Source organism: Staurois parvus, unplaced genomic scaffold, assembly GCF_062004578.1.
Source record: "Staurois parvus isolate SC_StPar_1 unplaced genomic scaffold, SC_StPar_1.0 ptg000448l, whole genome shotgun sequence".
Lineage (NCBI taxonomy): Eukaryota > Metazoa > Chordata > Amphibia > Anura > Ranidae > Staurois > Staurois parvus.
In genome coordinates this window covers 2,422,501-2,446,452 of record NW_028318244.1, presented here as the reverse complement: position 1 = coordinate 2,446,452, position 23,952 = coordinate 2,422,501, and the positions used below count along the sequence as shown (strand labels likewise).

At 44.7% G+C, this 23,952-nt stretch overlaps 1 protein-coding gene across 1 annotated transcript in view; it reads left to right on the top strand.

Moving 5' to 3' along the window:
• The first annotated feature begins 6,536 nt into the window (after positions 1-6,536).
• The window catches only part of ELP3 (elongator acetyltransferase complex subunit 3), a 206,939-nt gene continuing 189,523 nt past the window's right edge, over positions 6,537-23,952 (top strand). Inside the window, exons 1-2 of the mRNA XM_089688175.1 lie at positions 6,537-6,677; positions 10,592-10,691. Of these exons, the coding sequence (XP_089544301.1) occupies positions 6,653-6,677; positions 10,592-10,691 (125 nt within the window). The 5' untranslated portion in view covers positions 6,537-6,652. The remainder of the gene's footprint in view (positions 6,678-10,591; positions 10,692-23,952) is intronic.

The window sequence follows — 23,952 nt, the reverse complement described above, 5'->3', positions numbered from 1 at the left end:
TTTCATTTCAAATCCATTGTGGTTGTGTATAGAGCCAAAAATGTTAGAATTGTGTCGATGTCCCAATATTTATGGACCTGACTGTAGTAAGCAATGATGTCACAAGTGACATCTTTCTTACTACTTTGCATGTGATCACTGATTCGCCAATCAGGGATCACATGATTGGGACCTCGTACAGAGGTCCCATCCGACGATCGGTGTTTCACTGTGGAGGACACAGCGGGCACCGGATTGCGGTGCTGCGCACTCCCAGGGAGCGCGCACAGCTAGAAAAGGCGGGTGCCGTTTATGAACGGCAACCCGCCCCTGCACTGCCACCGCCCTGCCGTTTATAAACAGCAGGCGGACGGCAAGTGGTTAAGGATGTGGAACTCACTTCCACAATCGGTGGTTTCAGTGGGAAGCATTCATAGTTTACAAAAAAAAAAAACTCTTAGATGGGCATCTTTCAACATAGGCTGAACTGGATGGACTATTGTCTTTATTTAACCTTACCAACTATGTAACACAATTGAAAAATATATGAAAGAGCAGAAATGTGATATTTAATAAATTTAATTAAAAAAAAACAAAAAAAAATAACTGAAAAAATGCCCTTACAGAAACTATATTATCCTTTCCCATTAACCAGCTGAAAAGGGCAATTCTTTGGCACTAATGATGATTCATGGTACATATCTGCCACCTGCTGGTAACATTTGACTATTACAACCTTCCAAATATCAGTGGGCTACAAATTTAGGGTTTTGAAGTGTTAGGCTGGCCATACATTATACAATTTTCTGAAGATTTTTGGTTTAGATTTACCAAAAACCATATAATAGGAGGTCAACCTAACAACACTTTCAATTGTATCCAATTAGGCAGGCTCTTGCACTACATAGTTGAAGGTAAATCTAATGGAAATTGGGCAGAAATTGGACAGAAAATTGTATAGTGTATGGCCAGCCTAAGGCTAGGCTTGTACATGCAGTACTGTGCAAAAAAAAATAAATTCCATTTGGCCAGGCGCTTGGTATTTTTAAAGCGCTGATATCTGCAAAGGAAAAAAAAACCTTTTAAATTTCTGGCAAATGACATCTCCCTCCTGGCGTATTTTTTAACCACTTCCAGTCCGGACACTTTCAGCCTCTTCCTGTCCAGGCCAATTTTCAGCTTTCAGCGCTATCACACTTTGAATGACAATTGCACGGTCATGCAACACTGTACCCATATGAATTTTTTAGCATTTTTTTGAGACAGATAAAGCTTTTTTTTGGTGGTATTTATTCACCACTGGGATTATTATTTTTGTTGGTATGTAAATGAAAAAGTCCAAAAATTTTGAAAAAAAAGTGTTTTTCTAATAAAATTAAAAATAAAAAAATAAATAATCTTCTTATCTTATTTTTAATAATAAAAAATTAAAATTAATAATTTTTCATCATAAATCTTGGCCAAAATGTATTCCGTTATCTTTTTAGTAAAAAAAATAAAAAATAACCCAAATTAGTTTATAACCAAAAATTATAATTTTAAATTTGTTTTTTACATTTTTATTTTATTTTTTTATATTATTATTTATGTTTTTTTTTTTCATACTGTCACCCTAGCAGTACCATGGTGACACTGTACTACTTGTGGGGGGTGATGAAGATTTTTTTTTTTTACACTGATTGCTTTTACACCCGTAAAGGCTGTAAAAGCAATAATTCCTCCTTCTCTCTGGCTGCATTCTTGCAGCCATTAAGAAATACTGTGTGAGCTGTGATTGGTCACAGCTTGTCACATGGTACCAGGCTGTTGTGAATAGCCTTGTACCATGTGACCTCTGTGATCATTCACAGATTTCACACGTAGTAAGCAATGATGTCAGAAGTGACATCTTGCTTACTACTCTGCACGTGATCACTGATTGGCCAATCAGTGATCACATGATCGGGACCTCGCACAGAGGTCCCGTCCGACAATCGGTGTTCTACTGTGTCCGTAGGACACAGCGGGCACGGGATCGCGGTGCTGTGCGCTCCCAGGGAGCGCGCACAGCTTGAAAATGTGGGTTCCGTTTATGAACAACAATCCGCCCCTGCACTGCCACCATCCCGACGTTTATACACAGCGGCCGGACGGCACTAAAGCTGGCCATACACGTATAGATTTTTGGACGAGAATATTCGTACGAAAATTCTTTGAACATTCGGCGAATGGACGAATGTTGTTGGAAAATTGTCTTTTGCTTATAACATTCGAGTTTAAAGCGAATGTCATTTCTGAGCGATAATCACACACACCGGCCGAAAATTCGTTTGATCGGGAAAAGTTTTCCTTCCCGCCCCTTCGAATTTTCCCGTCACTGCGGTTGAAAACAAACATTGATCTGACCCCACTAACGATTAGAAAATCAAACGAAAATTCTTGAACGAAAATCTATATGTGTATGGCCAGCTTTAGACTGGCCATACATTATACAATTTTCTTTAGAATTTTGCTTTAGATTTACCAAAAACCATATAATATGAGCTCAAACCTAAACAACACTTTCAATTTTATCCAATCAGGCAGGCCCTTGCACTACATAGCTGAAGGTAAATCTAAAGGAAATTGGACAGAAATTGTAAGAAAATTGTATAGTGTATGGCCAGCCTTAGACCTTCTCCAAAGGTCCCCCAAAATACATAGCAAACCCCTAGGGGTCTTCTCTACCCCCTTAGGAGCTGCTGAAGATTTGGATCCCCCTATAGCCCTGCACAGCCAGGCAACATGCATTTCCTTCCAGCCTTGAACTCCAGGGACAATAAACAGTCCTTGAACTTTTTTTGATTTTATTAGGGGACTTGAACTCGGATGGTGATGAGGGACACATGGGATGCCCAAGGAACTGTTTAACTGAGGACAACTTCCTGAAACTATATACGAGTGCTCAGAAGGGTTCTCTTCTTTGGAGATCTCTCCAGCCTCTCCTGGACAAGGGGATCTAGAGTGACACTTTAAAAGTCCAGTCCAGCTGGGGCAAGGTAAGGATTTCCCACCCAAATGCCCTCTCCCCTACTCCCGTCCAGAGGGGTAGAAGTACTCACTGTCCCTCTTCTGTAGGCTGTAGGTTGGTCGCTTCAGGCCTTCTGCTGGGCTGGCTCCTTCCATAGCTCCATAGATGGTCCTCTCTCAGGGGGCCAGGGAGGTCCAGCTTTCCTCCTTTCAAGCTCCTCTCTGGAGGCAGGCCCCTTCCCTGGGGCTCCAGCTCCTTCACCCAAACTCCCTTCCTGCTACTGAGCAGGCTCAACTGAACCTAAAGGCTGCCCCAACCCTTGCCAAGCCTCCTGCTTGGGGATTGGTTGAGATCCTGTAGGCATACAGGCCAGCCATTCCTCACCCCCATCCACTGAGTCCTAGAGACTTCTCAAAGTCTCTAGATCAGGGGGAAGTACCAGAGAGCTGATCTGCAGAACCTCTCAGCCCTGACCTAAATCTGACCCTCTGTCTATTGCACCCGGCTAGCTCCCCCTAGCTACCTAGGAGGGTACTACATCCCTTTTACTTTTAGCTCAAAGATACTTTATATTCCTTTCTTTCTGCATCCCCCTCCCCTGATTGTGTTCTGTGGATTGTTCCTCCCCACTCTCTCTGACACGCAGGTACAGAGAGCCTTGTGCCTCCTTGTTCCTCCGCGCTGTATGAGATGGAGGTACAATGAGCCTCAAGTCTAATCACCCCACCCAGCCCCCAACAGTGTGTTGTGTGGAATAATATGCATAATAATAATAATAATAATAATAATTAATATAAATGATGTATTATTATTTATTTCAATAAATGAATATTGATATTAATATTTATTATTAATTTTTAAATAATAATAATTATAATAGATATTAATAATTATATGGAAAAGTTATAATACTTTTATTAAAATTGGTTCTTAATAGCACCATTATTATAATGTATTATTAATTAGAATAATAATAATACTACATAATAATAAATATTATTAATAGCTATGTGAATTGTTAATTTATTATTGTTATTAGTATTATTTATTATTAAGATGTATTATTATTACTAGTATTATTATTATTATTATTATACAGTATTTATAAAGCGCCAATAGTTCGCTCAGCGCTGTACATTACAAAGGGGGACAGAACATGTGACAGAACAATACCAATACAATGCAAAACATGAGGGGATCGAGGGTCCTGCTCTTTGGAGCTTACAATCTAGGAGGGAGGGGATGGTGGTACAGGAGGAGATAGCTGTGGGGGATGGAGTGGTAGGAAGAGTGGAGGAGGTCGGCAAGTTAGCAGGGGGTGGGGTAGGCTTCCCTGAAGAGATGGGTTTTCAGGGTGCGCCTAAAGGAGAGGAGAGTAGGTGATAATCTGATGGGTTGGGGCAGGGAGTTCCAGAGGATGGGTGACACCCTGGAGAAGTCCTGGAGGCGGGCATGGGAGGAGGAGACCAGGAAACTAGAGAGAAGGACGTCTTGTGAGGAGCGGAGTGTGCATGCTGGGCGGTACTTGGATATTAGGTCGGTGATGTAGTTTGGGGCAGTATGGTGGACAGCTTTGTACGTCAGTGTTAGGATTTTGAATTTGATCCGTTGCGCAATCGGAAGCCAGTGGAGGGATTTGCAGAGGGGGGTGGCGGAGATGGAGCGGTTGGAAAGGTGAATGAGTCTTGCAGCCGTATTCAGGATCGACTGAAGCGGGGATAGCCAGCGGCGAGGCAGGCCAGTGAGGAGGGAGTTGCAGTAGTCGAGTCGTGATATGATGAGGGAGTGGATGAGCTGTTTAGTGGTTTCTGGGGTTAGGAACGTGCGGATTTTGGCGATGTTGCGGAGGTGGAGTCTGCATGAGTTAGTTAAAGATTGGACTTGGGGCTGGAAGGATAGGTTGGAGTCCAGAATGACACCAAGTACTCTGGCCTGTGGGGCGGGTGTGATGGTGGCGTTGTTGGACATGATGGAGAAGTCAATGGGGGGTGGTGTCCGGGCTGGGGGGGAAGACAAGAAACTCGGTTTTGAAGAGGTTCAGTTTAAGGAAGTGGAGCGACATCCAGTCTGATATGTCGCTCAGTAGGTGTGTGATTCGGGCAGAGACTGAGGGGGTGAGGTGGGGGGTCGAGGATAGATTTGTTTGTCGTCGGCATAGAGGTGGTAGTTGAAGCCGTGAGAGTGTATGAGTTGGCCAAGGGAGGAGGTGTAGATGGAGAAGAGAAGGGGCCCAAGGACAGAGCCTTGAGGGACCCCAACAGAGAGGGGGAGTGAGGGGGAGGTGGTAGCATTATAGGTAACACTGAAAGAGTGTTGTGACAGGTAGGATGAGAGCCAGGAGAGAGCAGAATCTCTGAGGCCGAGGGAGTGTAGTTTTTTGAGGAGGAGGGGGTGGTCGACTGTGTCAAAGGCTGCAGAGAGGTCAAGGAGTAGGAGCACTGAATAGTGGCCATTAGCTTTGGCGGTTGGCAGGTCGTTGGAGAGTTTGACTAAGGCAGATTCGGTGGAGTGTAGGGGACAGAAGCCAGACTGTAGGGGATCGAGGAGGTTGTTGTCGTTGAGGTGAGAGCATAGGCGGGTGTAGACGAGGCGCTCGAGGAGTTTAGATGTAAGTGGGAGCAGGGAGATGGGTCTGAGGTTGTTCGGGTCATTGGGGTCCAGGGAGGGCTTTTTAAGTATGGGGGTGATGTGTGCATGTTTCAGAGGGGAGGGGAAAGTGCCTGAGGAGAGGGAGAGATTGAAGATGTGGGTGAGGGAGCGTAGGATGGAGGGGGAAGGAGATCGAAGGAGTTGTGAGGGGATAGGGTCGAGGGGGCAGGTGGTGAGGCGGGCATCAGAGAGGATCTTGGAGACTTCCTCGATGGTAGTAAGGTCAAAGGTGCGGAGTGTTATTAATATTATTATTTATTATTAAGATGTATTATTATTAATATTATTATTTTGTTATTATTATTTATTATAAGTAACGAATAAAACTACATAATAATAATGCTAATAATACCAAACAATATAATAATAGCATTATTACTTTGTATTATAATGATTTATTATGTATAATTATTATTATGTATAATATTTATTATTAATAATAATCATTATTATTATCGTATTTACGATAATAATAATTATCCTTTTTGTACATAATATTAAATAATTATTATAATTATTATGCATTAGTAGTAATAATAATATTAATAATAATAATAATAATAATAATAATAAATCGTTCATATTATTATTAAAATGTATTTTAAATATGTATATTTATTTAAATAAATAATAAATAACAATAATTATTATAATAAGTAATATTTTTGGTTATTATCACCATTATTATTATTTTTTATTTTTAAATAATAATAATAGAATTAATAGGGATGATGGATGACAATGATGATGTCCGGCTTTCCCGCCCCACACACCGTAGCACTTGCTGATAGGCTATTGGGTTACTTTTGTCCCTCCCGTAAAGCAGTGGCTTACTGCTGATTCGCTATTAGAGGTTTGGTCCCGAAGCGCACACCGTAGCGTGAGTTTACCGGCTATTGAGGAAGGTTTGTCCCGCCTCTAAGGCAGTAGCGCTTCATGATTGGCTATTAGTGAAAGCGTGGCCCTCCTGTCAGGCTGTAGCTGTGTGTTGGGATTGGTCCTCTCCGCTGTCCGTCCTCACGCTGTGTGGGGAAGATGAAGCCACCGCGGAAGAAGCATGGTGAGCCCTGGGTGCTCTGTATACACTGTGACCGGCGGGGTGCTGGGGCTTGTAGTCCTGTGGGGGGGACCCAGGGAGCCAATACAGAGGAGAGTTTCCGCCTCCTCCACACTGCAACCAATCATCTGTGTGCTTGCATCTGTCGTCTCAGCAGGCTACATCTGATTGGCTGCTCCCAGTGTCTAAGACCCCGCCTCCTACTACTGACAGTATGTTTACATGATCAGTGATATGAAGGTCCAGGGGGCCTCACACCCCATCATTCCCGCTGACGGGGAGGTCCAGAGGGCCTCACCCCATCATTCCCCCTGACGGGGAGGTCCAGAGGGCCTCACACCTCATCATTCCCGCTGACGGGGAGGTCCAGCGGGCCTCACACCCCATCATTCCTCCTGACGGGGAGGTCCAGGGGTCCTCACACCCTATCATTCCCGCTGACGGGGAGGTCCAGAGGGCCTCGCACCCCATCATTCCGCCTGACGGGGAGGTCCAGAGGGCCTCGCACCCCATCATTCCTCCTGACGGGGAGGTCCAGAGGGCCTCACACCCCATCATTCCTCCTGACGGGGAGGTCCAGAGGGCCTCACACCCCATCATTCCTCCTGACGGGGAGGTCCAGAGGGCCTCACACCCCATCATTCCTCCTGACGGGGAGGTCCAGAGGGCCTCACACCCCATCATTCCTCCTGACGGGGAGGTCCAGAGGGCCTCACACGCCATCATTCCTCCTGACGGGGAGGTCCAGGGGTCCTCACACCCCATCATTCCTGCTGACGGGGAGGTCCAGAGGGCCTCACACCCCATCATTCCTGCTGACGGGGAGGTCCAGAGGGCCTCACACCCCATCATTCCTCCTGACGGGGAGGTCCAGGGGGCCTCACACCCCATCATTCCTCCTGACGGGGAGGTCCAGGGGGCCTCACACCCCATCATTCCTCCTGACGGGGAGGTCCAGGTGGCCTCACACCCCATCATTCCTCCTGACGGGGAGGTCCAGGTGGCCTCACACCCCATCATTCCTCCTGACGGGGAGGTCCAGGTGGCCTCAGACCCCATCAATCTACCTGAAGGGGAGGTCCAGGTGGCCTCAGACCCCATCAATCTACCTGAAGGGGAGGTCCAGAGGGCCTCACACCCCATCATTCTACCTGAAGGGGAGGTCCAGGGGGCCTCACACCCCATCATTCTACCTGAAGGGGAGGTCCAGGGGGCCTCACACCCCATCATTCTACCTGAAGGGGAGGTCCAGGGGGCCTCACACCCCATCATTCTACCTGAAGGGGAGGTCCAGGGGGCCTCACACCTCATCGTTTCCTCCTGACGGGGAGGTCCAGGGGGCCTCACACCCCATCGTTTCCCCTGTTGTGGAGGTCCAGGGGGCCTCACACCCATCATTCCTCACCACTGGTATACACAGAGACACCGAGCACTTCCTGCCTCATTGTTTCAGCTGTCTAGGACGGTGGTCTTGGTGCCTCATCGCTGTCGCTCTCTGAAATGGGCGGAGATCTCATACCTGACCGTTCTCAGTTGTCACCTTAATAGGATAACGTTTCTTTTCGGTGTAGATTGGGAGAGAAGATAGGAGGTTAGAGCCCCTGTTGGGTGTTTGGTTTTGGTATCCCCATTGTGGATATTCGCCCTTCTTTGTCCTGGTGTCACCACTGTTGTTGGGCTTAGAGCTCATTTATGCCCAACCCATGACAAGCCATTACCTCACTGCCACCCCATTGGTGGTAAAATGTGTGGGGACACGTCGACATACACTGCGCTGCACTGCTGAAAATGCTGCATGTCTGATTTTTGGAGCGTTGTAGTCATTGGGGAGACCAACCGAGCGAACAGCCAGGATGCCCGTTGTCTATGGTGGTTGTGCCGTATTGCTCTCAGCTCAGCCTCCATCTTCTCTCCATTGTCCATTAGTGGCGGTGGCCTTATCCTCTTAGCTTGCCTCCACCCCTTCTCCAGTGTTTCTGATTTATAATATTGGTCATCTTCTGTTCATTGTCTCCTTCTAGTGGCGATCTTCTCTCTGTTGTCCCTGATTAATATTGGTGGCCTCTTCCTTCCTGCTCGGAACTCCATCTCCTCTCCATTGCCTGTGATGTGTGGTAGTGACCGGTTTCCCTCATCCTGGACCTTTATCTCTCTCCACTGTCCCTGTTTGGTAGTGACGGACTCTTTCACTCATCTTGGGCCTCCATCTTCTCTCCATTGTCCCTGGTTAGTGGTGGTGGCCTCTTCCTCTCATCTTGGGCCTCCATCTTCTCTCTATTGTCCCTGGCTAGTGGTGATGGCGGCCTCTTCCTCTCAACTTGGGCCTCCATGTTCTCCCCATTGTCCCTGGCTACTGGCGATGGCCTCTTCCTCTCATTTTGGGCCTCCATCTTCTTTCTCTCAATTCAGCTTCCATCTTCTCTCTGATTAATATTGTTGACCTCTTCCTTTTTGCTTGGAACTCCATCTCTTCTCCAATGTCACTGATTCGTGGTAGTGACCTGCTTCCCTCCTCCTGGACCTTCATCTTCTCTCCATTATCCCTGGCTAAAGGTGATGGCCTCTTTCTCTCTGCTTGAGTCTACGTTGTTTCTGTTTATTTGTGGTATCATCTTTCCCTCAGCTTGGGCCTCAATCTCCTCTACATTGTCCCTGATTAATATTGGTGGCCTCTTCCTTCCTGCTTAGAACTCCATCTCCTCTCCATTGTCTCTGATTCGTGGCTAGTGGGCTGTTTCCCTCATCTGGACCTTCATTTTCTCTCCATTGTCCCTGGCTAGTGGTGGTGGCCGCTTCATCTCAGCTTGAGTCTCCATTGTCTCTGTTTATTTGTGGTGGCCTCTTTTCTCTCAGTTTGGGCCTTCACCTTCTCTCCATTGTTATTATTGGCCTCTTCCTCTTAGCCCGGGCCTCCCATTTCCTTTTCATTTGTCTTTGATTAGTATTGGTGGCCTCTTCCTCTTAGCCTTGGCCTCTTTCTCCCCTCCATTGTCTCCGATTAGTGGCGAATGACCCCCATTTCCTCCCTATTGTATTTGATGGCGGTTGTCCCTTTCTCTCAACTTGGGCCTTATCCCCTTTGTTGTGTTTTGATTGGTGGTGGCCTCTTCCTCCCAGCTAGGTCGGCCAACTTCTTTTCATTGTCTGATTAGTGATGGTGGCCTCTTCCTCCCCACTTGGGCCTCCATCACCTCTCCATTGTCCCTGATTAGTATTGGTGACCTGTTCCTCTCAGTTTGCGCGTCCATCTTCTCTCTGTTTTTGATTAGTGATGGTGGCTTCTTCCTCCCTGCTTGGGCCTCCATCTTCTCTCTGTTGTCCTTGATTTTTGGTGGTGGCTTCTTCCTCCCTGCTTGGGCCTCCATCTGCTCTCTGTTGTCCTTGATTAGTGGTGGTGGCGGCTTCTTCCTCCCTGCTTGGGCCTCCATCACCTCTCCATTGTCCCTGATTTGTATTGGTGACCTGTTCCTCTCAGTTTGGGCCTCCATTTTCTCTCTGTTGTTTTTGATTAGTAGTGGTGGCTTCTTCCTCCCTGCTTGGGCCTCCATCTCCTCTCCATTGTCCCTGATTAATATTGGTGGCCTCTTGCACCCTGCTCTGCTCTATTTGCCTCTGATTCATGTTAGTAGCCTGTTTCCCTCAGCCTGGACTTCCATCTTCTCTCCACTGTCTCTGATTTAGCATAGGTGACCACTTTCTCCTGTCCATGTCTCTAATTAATGGTGGTGGCCACTTCCTTTCAGCTTGGCTCTCCATCACATGGTTTGTCCTGTGGGTGTTCAGAACCACATGAGAACAACTGCCCTCTCTGTTGGTGGGTGCATTGGAGGTCTCATCTGTAGGTCCATGGCTGTGTTACTGTGTAGGACTGGCATCCTCTTATAATACCATCTCATTGAATTTCTTATGTCTTGCAGGGGAGCTCAGCAAGGCTGAGCTGATGATGAAGACCATCGCCGACATCATTAAACAGCTTGCAGAAGCTCATGAGCAAGGAAAAGATGTCAACCTAAACAAGTGAGTGCCACTTGGGGGGGGGGGGGGGGGTTTGTCCGGAATGGGGATGTTTTGGTGGCTGGCGTATTTACCCAGGTTTCATTTACATACAGGGCGGTCAGAATTATCCTTGACACCACCATACCTTACTGCATGGATCTATGGCCAAGTTTCCTCAAAGACTTCCTAATAAAGGGTTTATTTTTCCTAAAATGACCCCGCTGCCATGGTGGTGCACTTTCTGCGTCACAACGTATACCTTTTGTGGCTGGGCGGCAACGGTTGCGCGGTGGGCTTCACAAGGCTAAAACAGGCAGTAAGAAAGCAACATGGCATCTCCCAGCTGCATGTCAAACACTCACAGTGGATCACTTTTTATAGGGTGACGCCAATGTAAACAAACCCCTGTTATCAAGTCACTTTTTTGATCTGATGTTCACATTTATAAAATCGCACTTCTGTGTATTTGTGGTTATGTTAAAGTATACAAATATGTGGATCAGCCAGTAGAGGGAGTGCTTGGTGGCTCAGTGTGATTACTATCTAAGGATCAGTGCACTTTGAAGCTCAACTATTAACGTGGAACTGGTGTGTGTGTGTTTTTTTTTTTTTTTTTTTTTTTTGTTTTTTTTTTACTAAAACTGTATTTAAATCGGAAGTGATGTTAGGAATGTTTTAAAAACAAAAGGGGGTTTATGGTGACGTAAACGGTTAATATTTTTAGCACTGCGCTGTTTATATCTCCCTCCCTGCCTCTCTCCACCACCACCCCTCTGTCCAAGTATACCGCGTCGACCGTCGCCCCTCTGTCGAAGTATACCGCATCCACCGTCGCCCCTCTGTCGAAGTATACCGCCTCCACCGTCGCCCCTCTGTCCAAGTATACCGCGTCCACCGTCGCCCCTCTGTCCAAGTATACCGCGTCCACCGCCACCCCTCTGTCCAAGTATACCGCGTCCACCGCCACCCCTCTGTCCAAGTATACCACGTCCACCGCCGCCCCTCTGTCCAAGTATACCACGTCCACCGCCGCCCCTCTGTCCAAGTATACCACGTCCACCGCCGCCCCTTTGTCCCAGTATACCACGTCCACCCCCACCCCTCTGTCCAAATATGCCACATCCACCGTCACCCCTCTGTCCAAGGTTTTACTCACCTCCTCATTAAAAGAAATCAGATTTGTTTGACAACGTCTGTCTTTCATGAATCCATGCTGTCTATTGCTTAAAATATTTTTTTCCAGCTAGAACTCCTCTATGTGGTCTGTTATTAAACTCTCCAGTACAGGTTAGTTAATTTTAGGGCACAAAAAAGCAATAAATTACCCTATTTTTTTGTAAAATATAGAAGATGAGGTAGCAGCGAGTAAATAGATATCCAACATGTCAAACCTTAAATTTGTGAGTGCTCGTGAAATGGTGGCGAACTTCATTACCCTATATTTTCTATAGGTAATGCCTTTAAAGCCCCTTCTAGGTCATCAGTATAGCATTACAGAGGAGGTCTCCTGCTAGAATTATCGCTCTCGTTCTGGTGTGTGCGGCAATATGCAACATGTATTGCAATTGACATTTTCATGTGTAGGCGCCCCAGCATATACTTGTACGTTAGTCGTGCATATATGGGGGGGGGGGGGATGTGCTTGGGTGTAACTTTAAATTTTCACAGTTTAAAAAAAAATAATTTTTTTTTTCTACTTTTTAATTTTTTTTTTTTTTTCATCACACGGGACAATGTTGAGAGATCACCTGAGAGAGCATCTCTATGACATTAAAATAGGTTTTAAGGAACATTCTCTCTAAGCATTTTAGGGATTATCACCAAAGGGACCTCTCCTGTTTGTTATTTATGGAAATTGATCTTGTGCGTCCCCATTGTAGGGGAAATAAACGCAGAGCAGTATCTAGATTGGAAACAAAGTGGATTCATGAAGTGGGTACTTTGGCCCCCTTAGGGCATAACGTTGATATAGACATTTATTGCTTTATCGATAATAGCTAGCCTTTCTGCCAATACTTATTATACCACCTCCTTATCTGAGTATAGTGGTGTTTGATATCCTTTCTTCTCCTCAACTCCTCCCTTTTTTTTTTTTTTTTGTATTTTTTTTGTTATAGAAGGCACTGACATTGGTGTCTATTTTTTCTGAGTATTTTTTTTCTTATGTCTAATGGACATTTAGTATACATGCATTTTTGTCCTTATCTGGTTTTTTTTTTTTTAATCTCTGTGTGTGTGTGTGTGTGTGTGTGTGTGTGTGTGTGTGTGTGTGTGTGTGTGTGTCATGTATGTGCTATCTATCACATGTTAAGACCAGTTTTCACCACAGCCTTGTGTAATTAGATATCATAGAGCCGGGTGTCATTACTAGCGTGCTGTCATTATATGATTCATTACCCCTTTGAGTGTTTTATGCCCCCCTTTATAGTTTGCATATAATCATAGCCTTGTTCAGCTAGATATCATGCAGCCTGGTGTCATCACTAGCGTGCTGTCAGTATATTCTGGCCATATATAGGATTCAATACCCCTATGGGTATTCATGGCCCCCTAAGAGTTTGTACACAATTAGAGAGCTCTTTTTTTCAGGATCTTTGTCTTCCAGATCCTTTTTGTTTCACTCCTTGACGTGTGGAATTGCTATCCCACATTTACGTTAGCCTTGACTCAGTGGCATCTCTAGGGTTGGTGTCGCCTGGTGCGGTAACACTTGGTGACATCCCCTCCGAGGATCCCCTCACTCTCCCTTCTCTCTCTCTCTCTACCCTCTCCCCCCTACCTACTACATGAAGCTGCAGTGCTGTCACCAGGGTCCGGGGATTACAAATTGACCTGCTGTATACTCTGCCTGCCCCTCTAGCTCTCCGTCTTCAGCACCCGTGGCAGGGATGTGGACCCGCCCCTCTGCTGAAACTCCGAGGAGGAGAGGTGTCCAAAGTGCCTGCCTCACTGTCCATCCCCTCAATGCTTGCTTATTTGAGAGGCGGCACATACAGGGCAGACTGAGCCTCTTATGGGGCCCCGCAGTGACCCCGGGCCCTCGGGCAGTTCCTGAATGGTCAGTCCGCCCCTGGTGGAGCGGGTCCGGTGTCACCCTGTGGAAAAGGTGTCACCCGTGCGGCGCACACCCCCCACACCTGCCTAGGGACACCCCTGCCACGACTAGCTCTAAATGATGCTCTGTAGATCGTACATCAAGCCATCCTTCCAAGCTCCAGTTTAAGGCTGTTATGATTCTCTGGTCTACAGCAAAATGGCGCTTGCTCAAGTATATGCCTTCAACAAAATGGTGTCGGGTCTGTCACACGCCCTAGGCCTATAAGGCATCCACTGTCATAGCATCGGCACTCGGCAGATCCCTTTGAGAACATGCGTGTGCACGAAACGCGTCAGAGGGGGAACCTACGTACTCGTGTCATGCCGCCGTGTCCACGTGATGGTCTGGCAGCCATCTTTGTAAGTGTTTTTATTCATTGTTTGTGAGAAAGCTCCACGTGGTTGCTAGATTTTAAATATACATACTACATTATATGATTTTGTCTCCGGGCTCAGCTACATTGAGAATAATGTACATTAACCCTGTAAACCAATATATCAGGAGCTACGATTGTCACTGTACTACTTTCACCAATCCTCACTCTTTCGTGTACACCAAACATTAATCCACATACACAGTGTGATCATGACAGTATTTCAGACACGCCTGTCGGGAGTAAAATGTTTGTTTTTTTTTTAGTTTTCTTTTTCCCCCACAAGACCAATCCCTGGCTGTGGTTATTTTTTTCCCTCGAGTCAACATTACTGCGACTATTGAGTTCCCCTCGTCAGTCACCATTACTGCGACTGCGAGTTCCCGGCACCCTCTCTCAAATCAGGGTGTATCCTGTCCACTCCTGACGAGGAATATTTTGCCGTAATCCTCCCCTCCCTCACAGGCGCATCAGCAACAACCCAACCAATCACACTGGTACACACACAGACAACACAAAAGACAAGACATATCACACTGGTAGATGACGTTACACTGACAGGTGGGTTCAAAGGAGCACCGGGCAAGTATACCTGTCACTTTGCTGATCAACGGACAGCCAGACGGGTGAGTAGTCCCGCTGGGCAATTCCAGACTACGCAGGTAAGGAATTATTAGACATAAAAATTCACTTACCGCTTTCGGAGGTGATCAGTCTCCGCGTCTGGAATGCTCCACGGTCCCCCTCATCCACTCTGGGTCGGCTGATCCGGTGTTCAGAACCCGAGCCCCACGTTGGGCGCCAAATGTCTTGGACTAGGTCACTTACAGACCATTTACCGTGATCTACCAGTGAGCCAAATTAATATGAGAATACGTGGAAGTAAGACACTGACACTGTTGCAGTTTGCCAACTTCCTAAAATTCTGTTTTATTGAGGAAATAACAGTATCATTTATAGGGCTTATTATGCAGGCAAAGCATATACATTGATTGGGTGAAAAGTCCACTGGGTTTCTGCGTGTTCGTCCATCCGTGTTGATATCTTCCAATCATTGTCCCCAAAGAGACTCATTCCCTTTTATGGGGGTTGTTTACATTAAAAGATACTTTTCTCCTAATGAGTCACCAAGGGTGAGACTCCGGATGAAGGCACCATCTTAATTATCATCATTGTTCTGTCAACCTATATCTGATTGTTTACTTAAGAGAGTAAGGAATTTAAAGAGCAAGAAACAGATAGTAGCAAGACTATAAAATTGTCATTTTACTGATCATCTAATAAATCGTGGACTGTCAATCACAATCCACTACAGCACTCTAGGAGGAATCCTATCCCTGGATAGACCGTGGGCTGGAGACGGATATGGACCAAGTTTGCCCTTAAGTGTCAATCTGTTCCTTTTTTGGTTTGCTGCTGGCTTCTGGAGAGATCCCACCTCTGGATAGACCGCTGACTGGAGATTCAAATTGAGTTCCCCTTAAGGCCGGCCATACATTGGTCGAAAATCGGACCTAAGAATAATCGGACAATTTTCGCTCTGTTAGTAGGTCAATGGCCCCGGCCAATTTTTATGGTTCCTCCCCTTTTTGGTGATCGGCATGTTGGAAAATTCGTGAAAAACGACCGCTTTTCAACTCAATGATGGTCAAATCGTACGATGGTTTTTCTGAAAAGAATACGCGCCTGAACCGTGACCTGGAAGGCACAAAAGTTTCGCCTGTTATATGGGGTAAACTTTATGACTTGGTCGGCCAATTTTCAAAATCAATGATGGCACCATCGGATTACCGAGCGAACGGCGTTTCCGATTTTCGGACGAAAAATCGTTCGAAATTCCAACCATGTATGGCCTGCATAAGTGTCAGTCTGTTCTATACTGGATTGCTTCTTGCTTCTGGTGAGTGCATAATGGTGGAGGATTAACGCGGAAGTCCCAGAAGTCACTTGTACATATATTTTCTTCGATTGATCACATCACAGGTTTGGGACTATCATTTTTTTTTTCCCTATTTTGGGACTAATATTCTTGTACATTACTTGTACATTGACATTTTGCATGTTTGATATTTATTCTGTGTGGTGACGCTGGTTTTTATTAAAATTTTTTTCATTTTCTTTAGCGCTGCACTTTATTATTACTATATATTGCAATACATGTTTAAGCTGGTCAACTGCGTCAAAGTAGGTTCTCTTTATTGAGACATCCAAGGTCTAAAAGACCCTGGATGTCTCTCCTCTGGGCTCCCCTGAATGTACTGCAGATAGGCAAGCGGAGCCCGGGAGACATTGGACGGGGGGAACTTCACACGGAGGGGCAAGGGTGTCCCTAGGGTTGGTGTCACCCGGTGCGGTAACACTTGGTGACACCCACTCCGACGATCCCTGCAGGATGGATCGGATCTGTGGATTGAGCATAATAGATTGGAATCCTATCCATTATCCTCCCCCAATCCGCAGATCCGATCCATCCTGCGGGGATTGTCGGCTTGCAACCTATACGGGGTTAACTGATCTCTCCACGAGCTCCACAAAAAGGTAAGTTTTAAAGCAAGCCTATGATCCCCGCAGGATGGATCGGATTTGGGGATTGGGGAGCATAATGGATCGGAGTCTGATCCATTATGCTTATTCCGCAGATCCGATACATCCTGCAGGGATCATCGGCTTGCTTCGTCAGCATTTCCAGCACTTTGACCCTCTTCCTGCCCAAGCCAGCTTTCAGCGCTGCTGCACTTTGACAATTGTGCGGTCATGCAACACTGTACCCAAAGAAAAATTGTATCATTTTGTTCATACAAATAGAGCTTTCTTTGGTGGTATTTAATCACCACTGGGTTTTTTTTTTAATTTGTAGCTTAACAAATGATAAAAGACCAAAAATTTTGAGGGGAAAAAAGTTTTCCTTTGTTTCTGTTATAAAATTTTGCAAATAAGTAATTTTTCTCCTTCACTGATGTGCTCTAATAGGCGGCACTGATGGGTGGCATTAATAAGGGGGAACTGATAACACTGATGGGTGGTGTGACATGCGCGGAGTCAGACCCCTGACCTTCTCACCAAACTCGTGACCGAAGGACTAGCCAATCTGAAACCGCGATGTCACGTGCATAACAATGCCACGCCCAGCTGCACCCTGCACAACGATTTTCCAGCTAATTGGACCACAATCGATGTACCTGCAGCCTGGGAGTGTTTGTTACTGGGTCAGGTTAATTACGCAATTAACCCTTCACACTGCCACCACCTCCTTTTAGTACAGAGAAAGAGAAAACTCAGCAATACACTAGGATGATTGGTTAATCGTCGGTATACCGCTATCGCCACAGACAGGTTATACCGAGGGTTAAACACTCATAGTAGCGCTCTTCAGCGGCAGGGATTCGTAAGTCACATTAAAGAGCTATAGAAACAGTTCAACACTTTCAGAAAGTAAGATTTATTACTAAAAGGTCAAAAGGGTGCAGAAGAAATATTTACAGAAAAAAGATGTTATATATATACACATAGATACATACATACATACATACATACACACACACACACACAGAGCACAGCAAACAGATAACAGAAAGAAGTTTAGGTAAATAAGTACTTGCTAAAAGATGCCTGGGGTTAAGCAGTTTCAAGTCTGATGAGCTAAAAAGGGATTTCTGGTCTCGCACTCAGTTTCATTGTTACAGCGAGATTCTCAATTGCTCTTTGTCTGCTAGATGTTAAAACGCAGAAGGTCCTCTCTTCTCTGTCTACACACAAAACATAACAGCCTCTTTTCTACACAAAATCAACTGGTATCTTCTTACAACAGTAAGCCAATTGCCTTATTTGGTAAAAGGATTGTATAAAGGCAGGGACTAGCAAGGTACACTGAATGCATTCCTGAGGGAGGGGGAAATCGGAGGAGTGCGACTGATTTGGAATTTAAGAGAAATACCAAAATGTAGAAGTTTGGAGCAAAATGGAGAACCGCGCCTCTCCCTGTGTGCATGATTGTTACAGGTGGCACTAATGAGGGGGCACTGATAACACTGATAGCACTGATGGACGACACTAATAGAGGGGGCACTGATAGCACTGATGGACGACACTAATAAAGGGGGCACTGATAGCACTGATGGGTGGCACTGATAGCACTGATGGACGACACTAATAGAGGGGGCACTGATGGGAAGCACTAATGAGGGGAACTGATAGCACTGATGGGGAGCACTAATAAGGGGAACTGATAGCACTGATGGCGGCACTAATGAGGGGGCACAGATAGACCGCACAGATGGGTACTGATAGGCAGCACTGATGGGCGACACTAATGAGGGGTAACTGATGGCACAGATGGGCACTAATGAGGGGCACTGAGACAGAACAAATGGGCACTGATGGGCGGCATTGAGGGGGCACTAATGGACAGCAGAGATGGCCACTGATAGGCGGCACTAATGAGGGGGCACTGATAGACTGCACTGATGGGCTGCACTGATAATCAGTGCCCTGATTATCAATGTAGACGTTTCCTGTGTGATTTGCTGGTTACCAACTCTCCTCTCCTCACACTGTGACATCATGTGAGGAAAGAAAATGCTGATAACTGGAAAGTCTGTGATTGGCCCTTTACCATATTCCGTGATCAGCTGTGTCCAAAGGTCACTGCAAACACAGAGCGTGCCGGGTGCATGCCCCAGGGGCATGGTTCTGGGAGGACCTCCATGGATGCCCTCGCAGAACTGGAGAACTGCACTGTAGCCTTCTTTTAGCGAGGTTGAGAAGAAGTTGAATAATGATTACTATTATTATTATTATTCAGGATTTATATAGCTTCAACAGTTTACACAGCGCTTGTTTTCCAAAATAAGGGCAGACAGTAAAATGTAATCAGAGGGCCCGGCTCGTTAGAGCTTACAATCTAAGAGGGAGGGTCAAGTGATACAAAAGGTCATAACTGAGAGGGGTAGGCTGTTAGGTGGATGTGGTGGATAGGCCTCTCTGAAGAAAAGATGTTTTCAGGGATTGTCTAAAAGTGGAGTGAGTAGGAGATTGTCTCTCTGTCTGTCTGTCTGTCTGTCTGTCTGGGTAGGGAGTTCCATAGAATGAGAGAGGTTCTGGAAAAGTCCTGAAGGTGACAAGGGTCGTTGGGTGAGTGGCAGCCAGTGGAGGGATTGGCAGAGATGGGTGGCAGACACTGAACGGTTGGTAAGGTGGATGAGTCTGGCAGTATCATTCATGATGGACTGGAGAGGGATAGCCTATGTAAAGGTAATCCAATGAGGAGGGAGTTGCAGTAGTCAAGGTGTGAGGTAGAAGCTTTGTGGTGTCTTTGGTTAGGAAGGGGTGTAATCTGGAGATGTTGCAGAGGTTGAGGCAGCAAGATTTGGACACAGGATGTGGGGGTGAATGAAGAGTCTAGGATTACACTTGGTTATATGTTATGGTGGTGGAAATGTGTGGCTGCCATCATCCCTTAAAGTAGTACATAAAGGAAAATCCCGTTGCCCCTGGAAAATGGGAGTATGGGGGCAGCATTAGTCAATGAGCCAAGATCTCTGAGACAAAACCTTTTTTTAAATTTGTAATTGTTTATTTTTACATAGATCTTAAGAGCGATGAGATTACATCGACAGTACTTTATAGAATCAACAAATAGTCAAGTCACCGACACGTTTCAGGATTGAAGTCTCTCTTCTTCAGGGATGCAGCTGATTGACTATAATATATGTTCCGTGTATTCAAACAGAATGATCTGATCATCTAGGTACTTTAACCACTTGCCGTCCGGCCCATGTATATAATCGGCTGGATGGGAGCAGTGCAGGAGCGGGTTGCTGTTCATAAACGGCGCCCGCATTTTCAGGCTGTGCGCGCTCCCTGGGATCTGGTGCCCACTGTGTCCAGAGGACCACCGATTGCTGTACAGAACCTCTGTGTGAGGTCCCAATTCATGTAATCTCTGATTGGCCAATCAGTGATCACATGACTAGTAGTAAGGAAGATGTCACTTGCTGACATTATTGCTTACTATGTGTGAAATCTGTGAATGATCACAGAGGTCACATGGTACAAGGCTATTCACAACAGCCTTGTACCATGTGGCAAGCTGTGACCAATCACAGCTCACACAGCATTTCTCAATGGCTTCAAGAATGCAGCCAGAGAGAAGGAGAAATGATTGCTTTTACAGCCTTTATGGGGGTAAAAGCAATCCAGTGTAAAAAAAAAACAATATCTTCATCACCCCCCACAAGTAGTACAGTGTCACTGCTAGGGTGACAGTATGTAAAAACATAAATAATAATGTAAAAATGGAAAAAAAAGTTTTTGAAAAATTATAATTTTTGGTTATAAAGTAATTGTTTTTTTTTTTTTTTTTTTTTTTTTTTTTTTACTAAAATAACAGAATACATTTTGACCAAGATTTATGAAGAATGATTATTTGCAAAATTATATAAGAAAAACACTTTTTTCAAAATTCTTGGACTTTTTCATTTATGTAGCAAAAAAAAAATCCCACCAAAATAAAGTTTTTATCTGTCTCCAAAAAATGCAAAAAAATTCACATGAGAACAGTGTTGCATGACCGCGCAATTGTCATTCAAAGTGTGATACTGAATATTGACCTTGACTGGAAGGGGGTGAAAGTGTCCGGACCTGAAGTGGTTAAAATCAAGCGAGGTAAAAATGATGAGAGCTGATGTTGTCTGGGTTCTCTATCATCCACCATTGCCTCTGGGGTCACCCCATACGGCCGGAAACTAAATCCACATCCTAGGTTGAAGACCTATAATTTTCTGTGATGGGTTTTAATTTAAAAAAAAAATATGTGTGTGTATGTATGTGTGTGTGTGTGTGTGTGTGTGTATATATATGTATATATATATATATATATATATATATATATATATATATATTATTATTATACAGGATTTATATAGCGCCAACTGTTTGCTCAGCGCTTTACAATATGACAGGAGACAATACAGAAACAATACAAGAGGGATAGGAGGGCCCTGATCCTCGGAGCTTACAATCTAGGATATATATATAGATCCAAAGAAGTCCAGTCAGTGAGTGGAGGGTAATTCTGTACTGGCTGTGGTGGTCAGAGATGGAGAAGGTCACTGTGTATGGGGAGAATATTTATAGAGGATGCGACATTGCTCTCCCTGTATAAGTAGGCAGTGTGGTGGTTCTGTGCACAGCAAGCAGTTTGGTTCGGGACCTTTTACGTTCCAGGGTTGGGGCCTGAGTTGCTCCCCCCCCATCCTTAGTCATGGCTCAGTTTGGAAACTCTTGCCCCCAGGATTGGTACCAGAGCGCCTCCCACCCCCTTCCCCATCCATAGCCACAGTTCAGGAACTCTTTCTCTTTAGGGCTGGATCTTTCGTTCCTCTTTAATTGAATTTGTTAAAAAATGTTGTGTGTGTGGGGATGGTTGGACTGAAGGTGGCCCCTTCTAATAGATTTGCAGGCATCAGTTTTGTTCAGTTTCTTTTTGTATTTTTTTTTTTTTGCTTGTTTAAATGTTTTAGTGAATTCTTGCTACATAAGTGGACAGTTCTCATTTATAACCAGCAGGGGGCAGCATTGTACTTGCAGATTTCTGACTTTGAGCTACAAATGAAGAGAAACTTTTGCTCTGCAGAAAGAATTGGAAGTTTATTTTGTCTTAAAGGAGCGGGCCGTAGACTTCGAGAACAGGCATGCATGGATGGATGCAAGATGCAATCCTCTGGATCATTCACTCCCGTGAACAGGATGGCTGAGTCTGAAATATAAATCAGTTCATTAGATTGTACGCCCCTTAAGAGTTAGGGACTGATGTGAATGTACATTCAGGGGCGGACTGACCATTTGGAAACTCGGTCAGTAGGGGGCCCCATGAGATGCCCCTGGTACCTTTTTCATAGGCTTTTTTGATATTGGGCAAGGACATAGGGGCCCCATGATCCCCTATTGCCCGTGGGCCCCATGAGTTGTCAGTCCACCCCTGTGTACAATATATATATGTAAAGTGCTGCGTAAATTGACGGCGCTATATAAGTACCTGAAATAAATAAATTTAAAAAAATACAATTATTTGGAAAAAAAAAAGTTAATTTAAAAAAAAAAAATCAATCCTTTTGGAAAAAAAATAATTTAATTGAGAAAAAAAATCAATTGAAAAAGATCATTTCATTGAGGAAAAAAAAGGCCACTTCATTGAAAAAAAAATCACTTTTATTGGAAAACAAAATCAAATCAAAATGAATTCATTGAAAAAAAAAAAGTGTGTGCGCAAAATACCACATTATATCCACTAAATGCAGCTATTTATTTCCTGATACTCAGTGCCATCTAATGGCCATAATGTGGTAAGTTCCCCATTCACATTTTTTTTTTCAGTGCAGTGCATTTGATCTGCAGATAACCTAGAACATTTGTTTTTTTGTTTTTTTATTTTTGCCCTATTTGCTCAGAATTAATATGAGGGGGAAAAAAAAGGGAAAAATCCAGTTCTGGCCACTAGATGGAGCCAGGGAGCATAATTCCTATAGTACACAGCGCCATCTAGAGGCCATAACGCAGATGTTTTTCCCCATTCACTCTGTTTTTGTTTCAATAAATAACATTCGATCTGCAGAGAATATGTCTTGAAAACAACATTTTGATTTTTTTTTTCCCCATTTGCACAGAACATTAGATTACATTAGGAAAAAGTGTGAATGGGGAAAATATTGCATTACAGCCACTAGATGGCGCTGAGTGTCATAGGAAGTACGCTCCTCAGCTCCATCTAGTGGCCATTATGCATTTTTTTTTTCCCATTCACACATTTATTTAAATGAATAACATTCGATCTGTAGAGACTATGACCTGGGATCATTTGACTTTTGCCTAAAGCTAGAGAGGGGATGTGAGATTTCATCCCTGGAATGTCCTGATTTTTCTGTGTAGCACCGTGAATGTTACCTCTGGTGACACATAGCTCTGCCTCAGTCTAGCCTTCTAGGTGCTGTGTGTATAATGATAGACCCCCAAAAGCACTATATACTGCAGAAGGATATTATTTTGTCTCATGAATGATTGTTGCTATAGCTGTTCCTATGCAGGGTAATGCTATATATCTGATGTCACCATAGCTGGGAACAAATTCATATCTAACAGAGACCTAATGATGGCAGTATATGTCAATACAAACAATAGATGGAGAATATCCCGCAATATGGCCACTAGAGGGAGCTGAGGAGCATACTTATTTTCTATGGTACACAGAGCCATCTAGTGGCCATGATGTTATTTTCTGCATTCAAACTGCTTTTTTTTTTTTTTCTTTTTTTTTAGATCAATGAATAACTTTAAACTTGCAGAGAATAAAACGGCAGAATCGACACCCCCCCCCTGCACCCCCCTCCCCCCCCATTCACACAGAAAAAATAATTTATTGCAAAAGTGTGACTGTGGAAATTACCACATTATGGCCACTAGATGGAGCAGAGGAACATAGGTTTTTCCCTGATACTCAACACCATCTAGTAGCCATAATCAAATGTTCTGTGGCTATATCCTCTGCACATCAAATGTTATTCATTAAAAAATGATGAATTGGAAATTACTGCATTATGGCCAATAGATGGAGCTGAGTATCTAGTGACCACAAATCAGTATTTTTACCTTGCCCACTGCGCAAATCAGGCAAAAAATGCTATAGTCTCTGCAGATCGAATGCTATTCACTGAAAAAAAATAAAACAAACAGTGTGAATTGGAAAATACCGCATTATGGCCACTAGATGGTGTTGAGTATCAGGGAAAAACCTATGTTCCTCTGCTCCATCTAGTGGC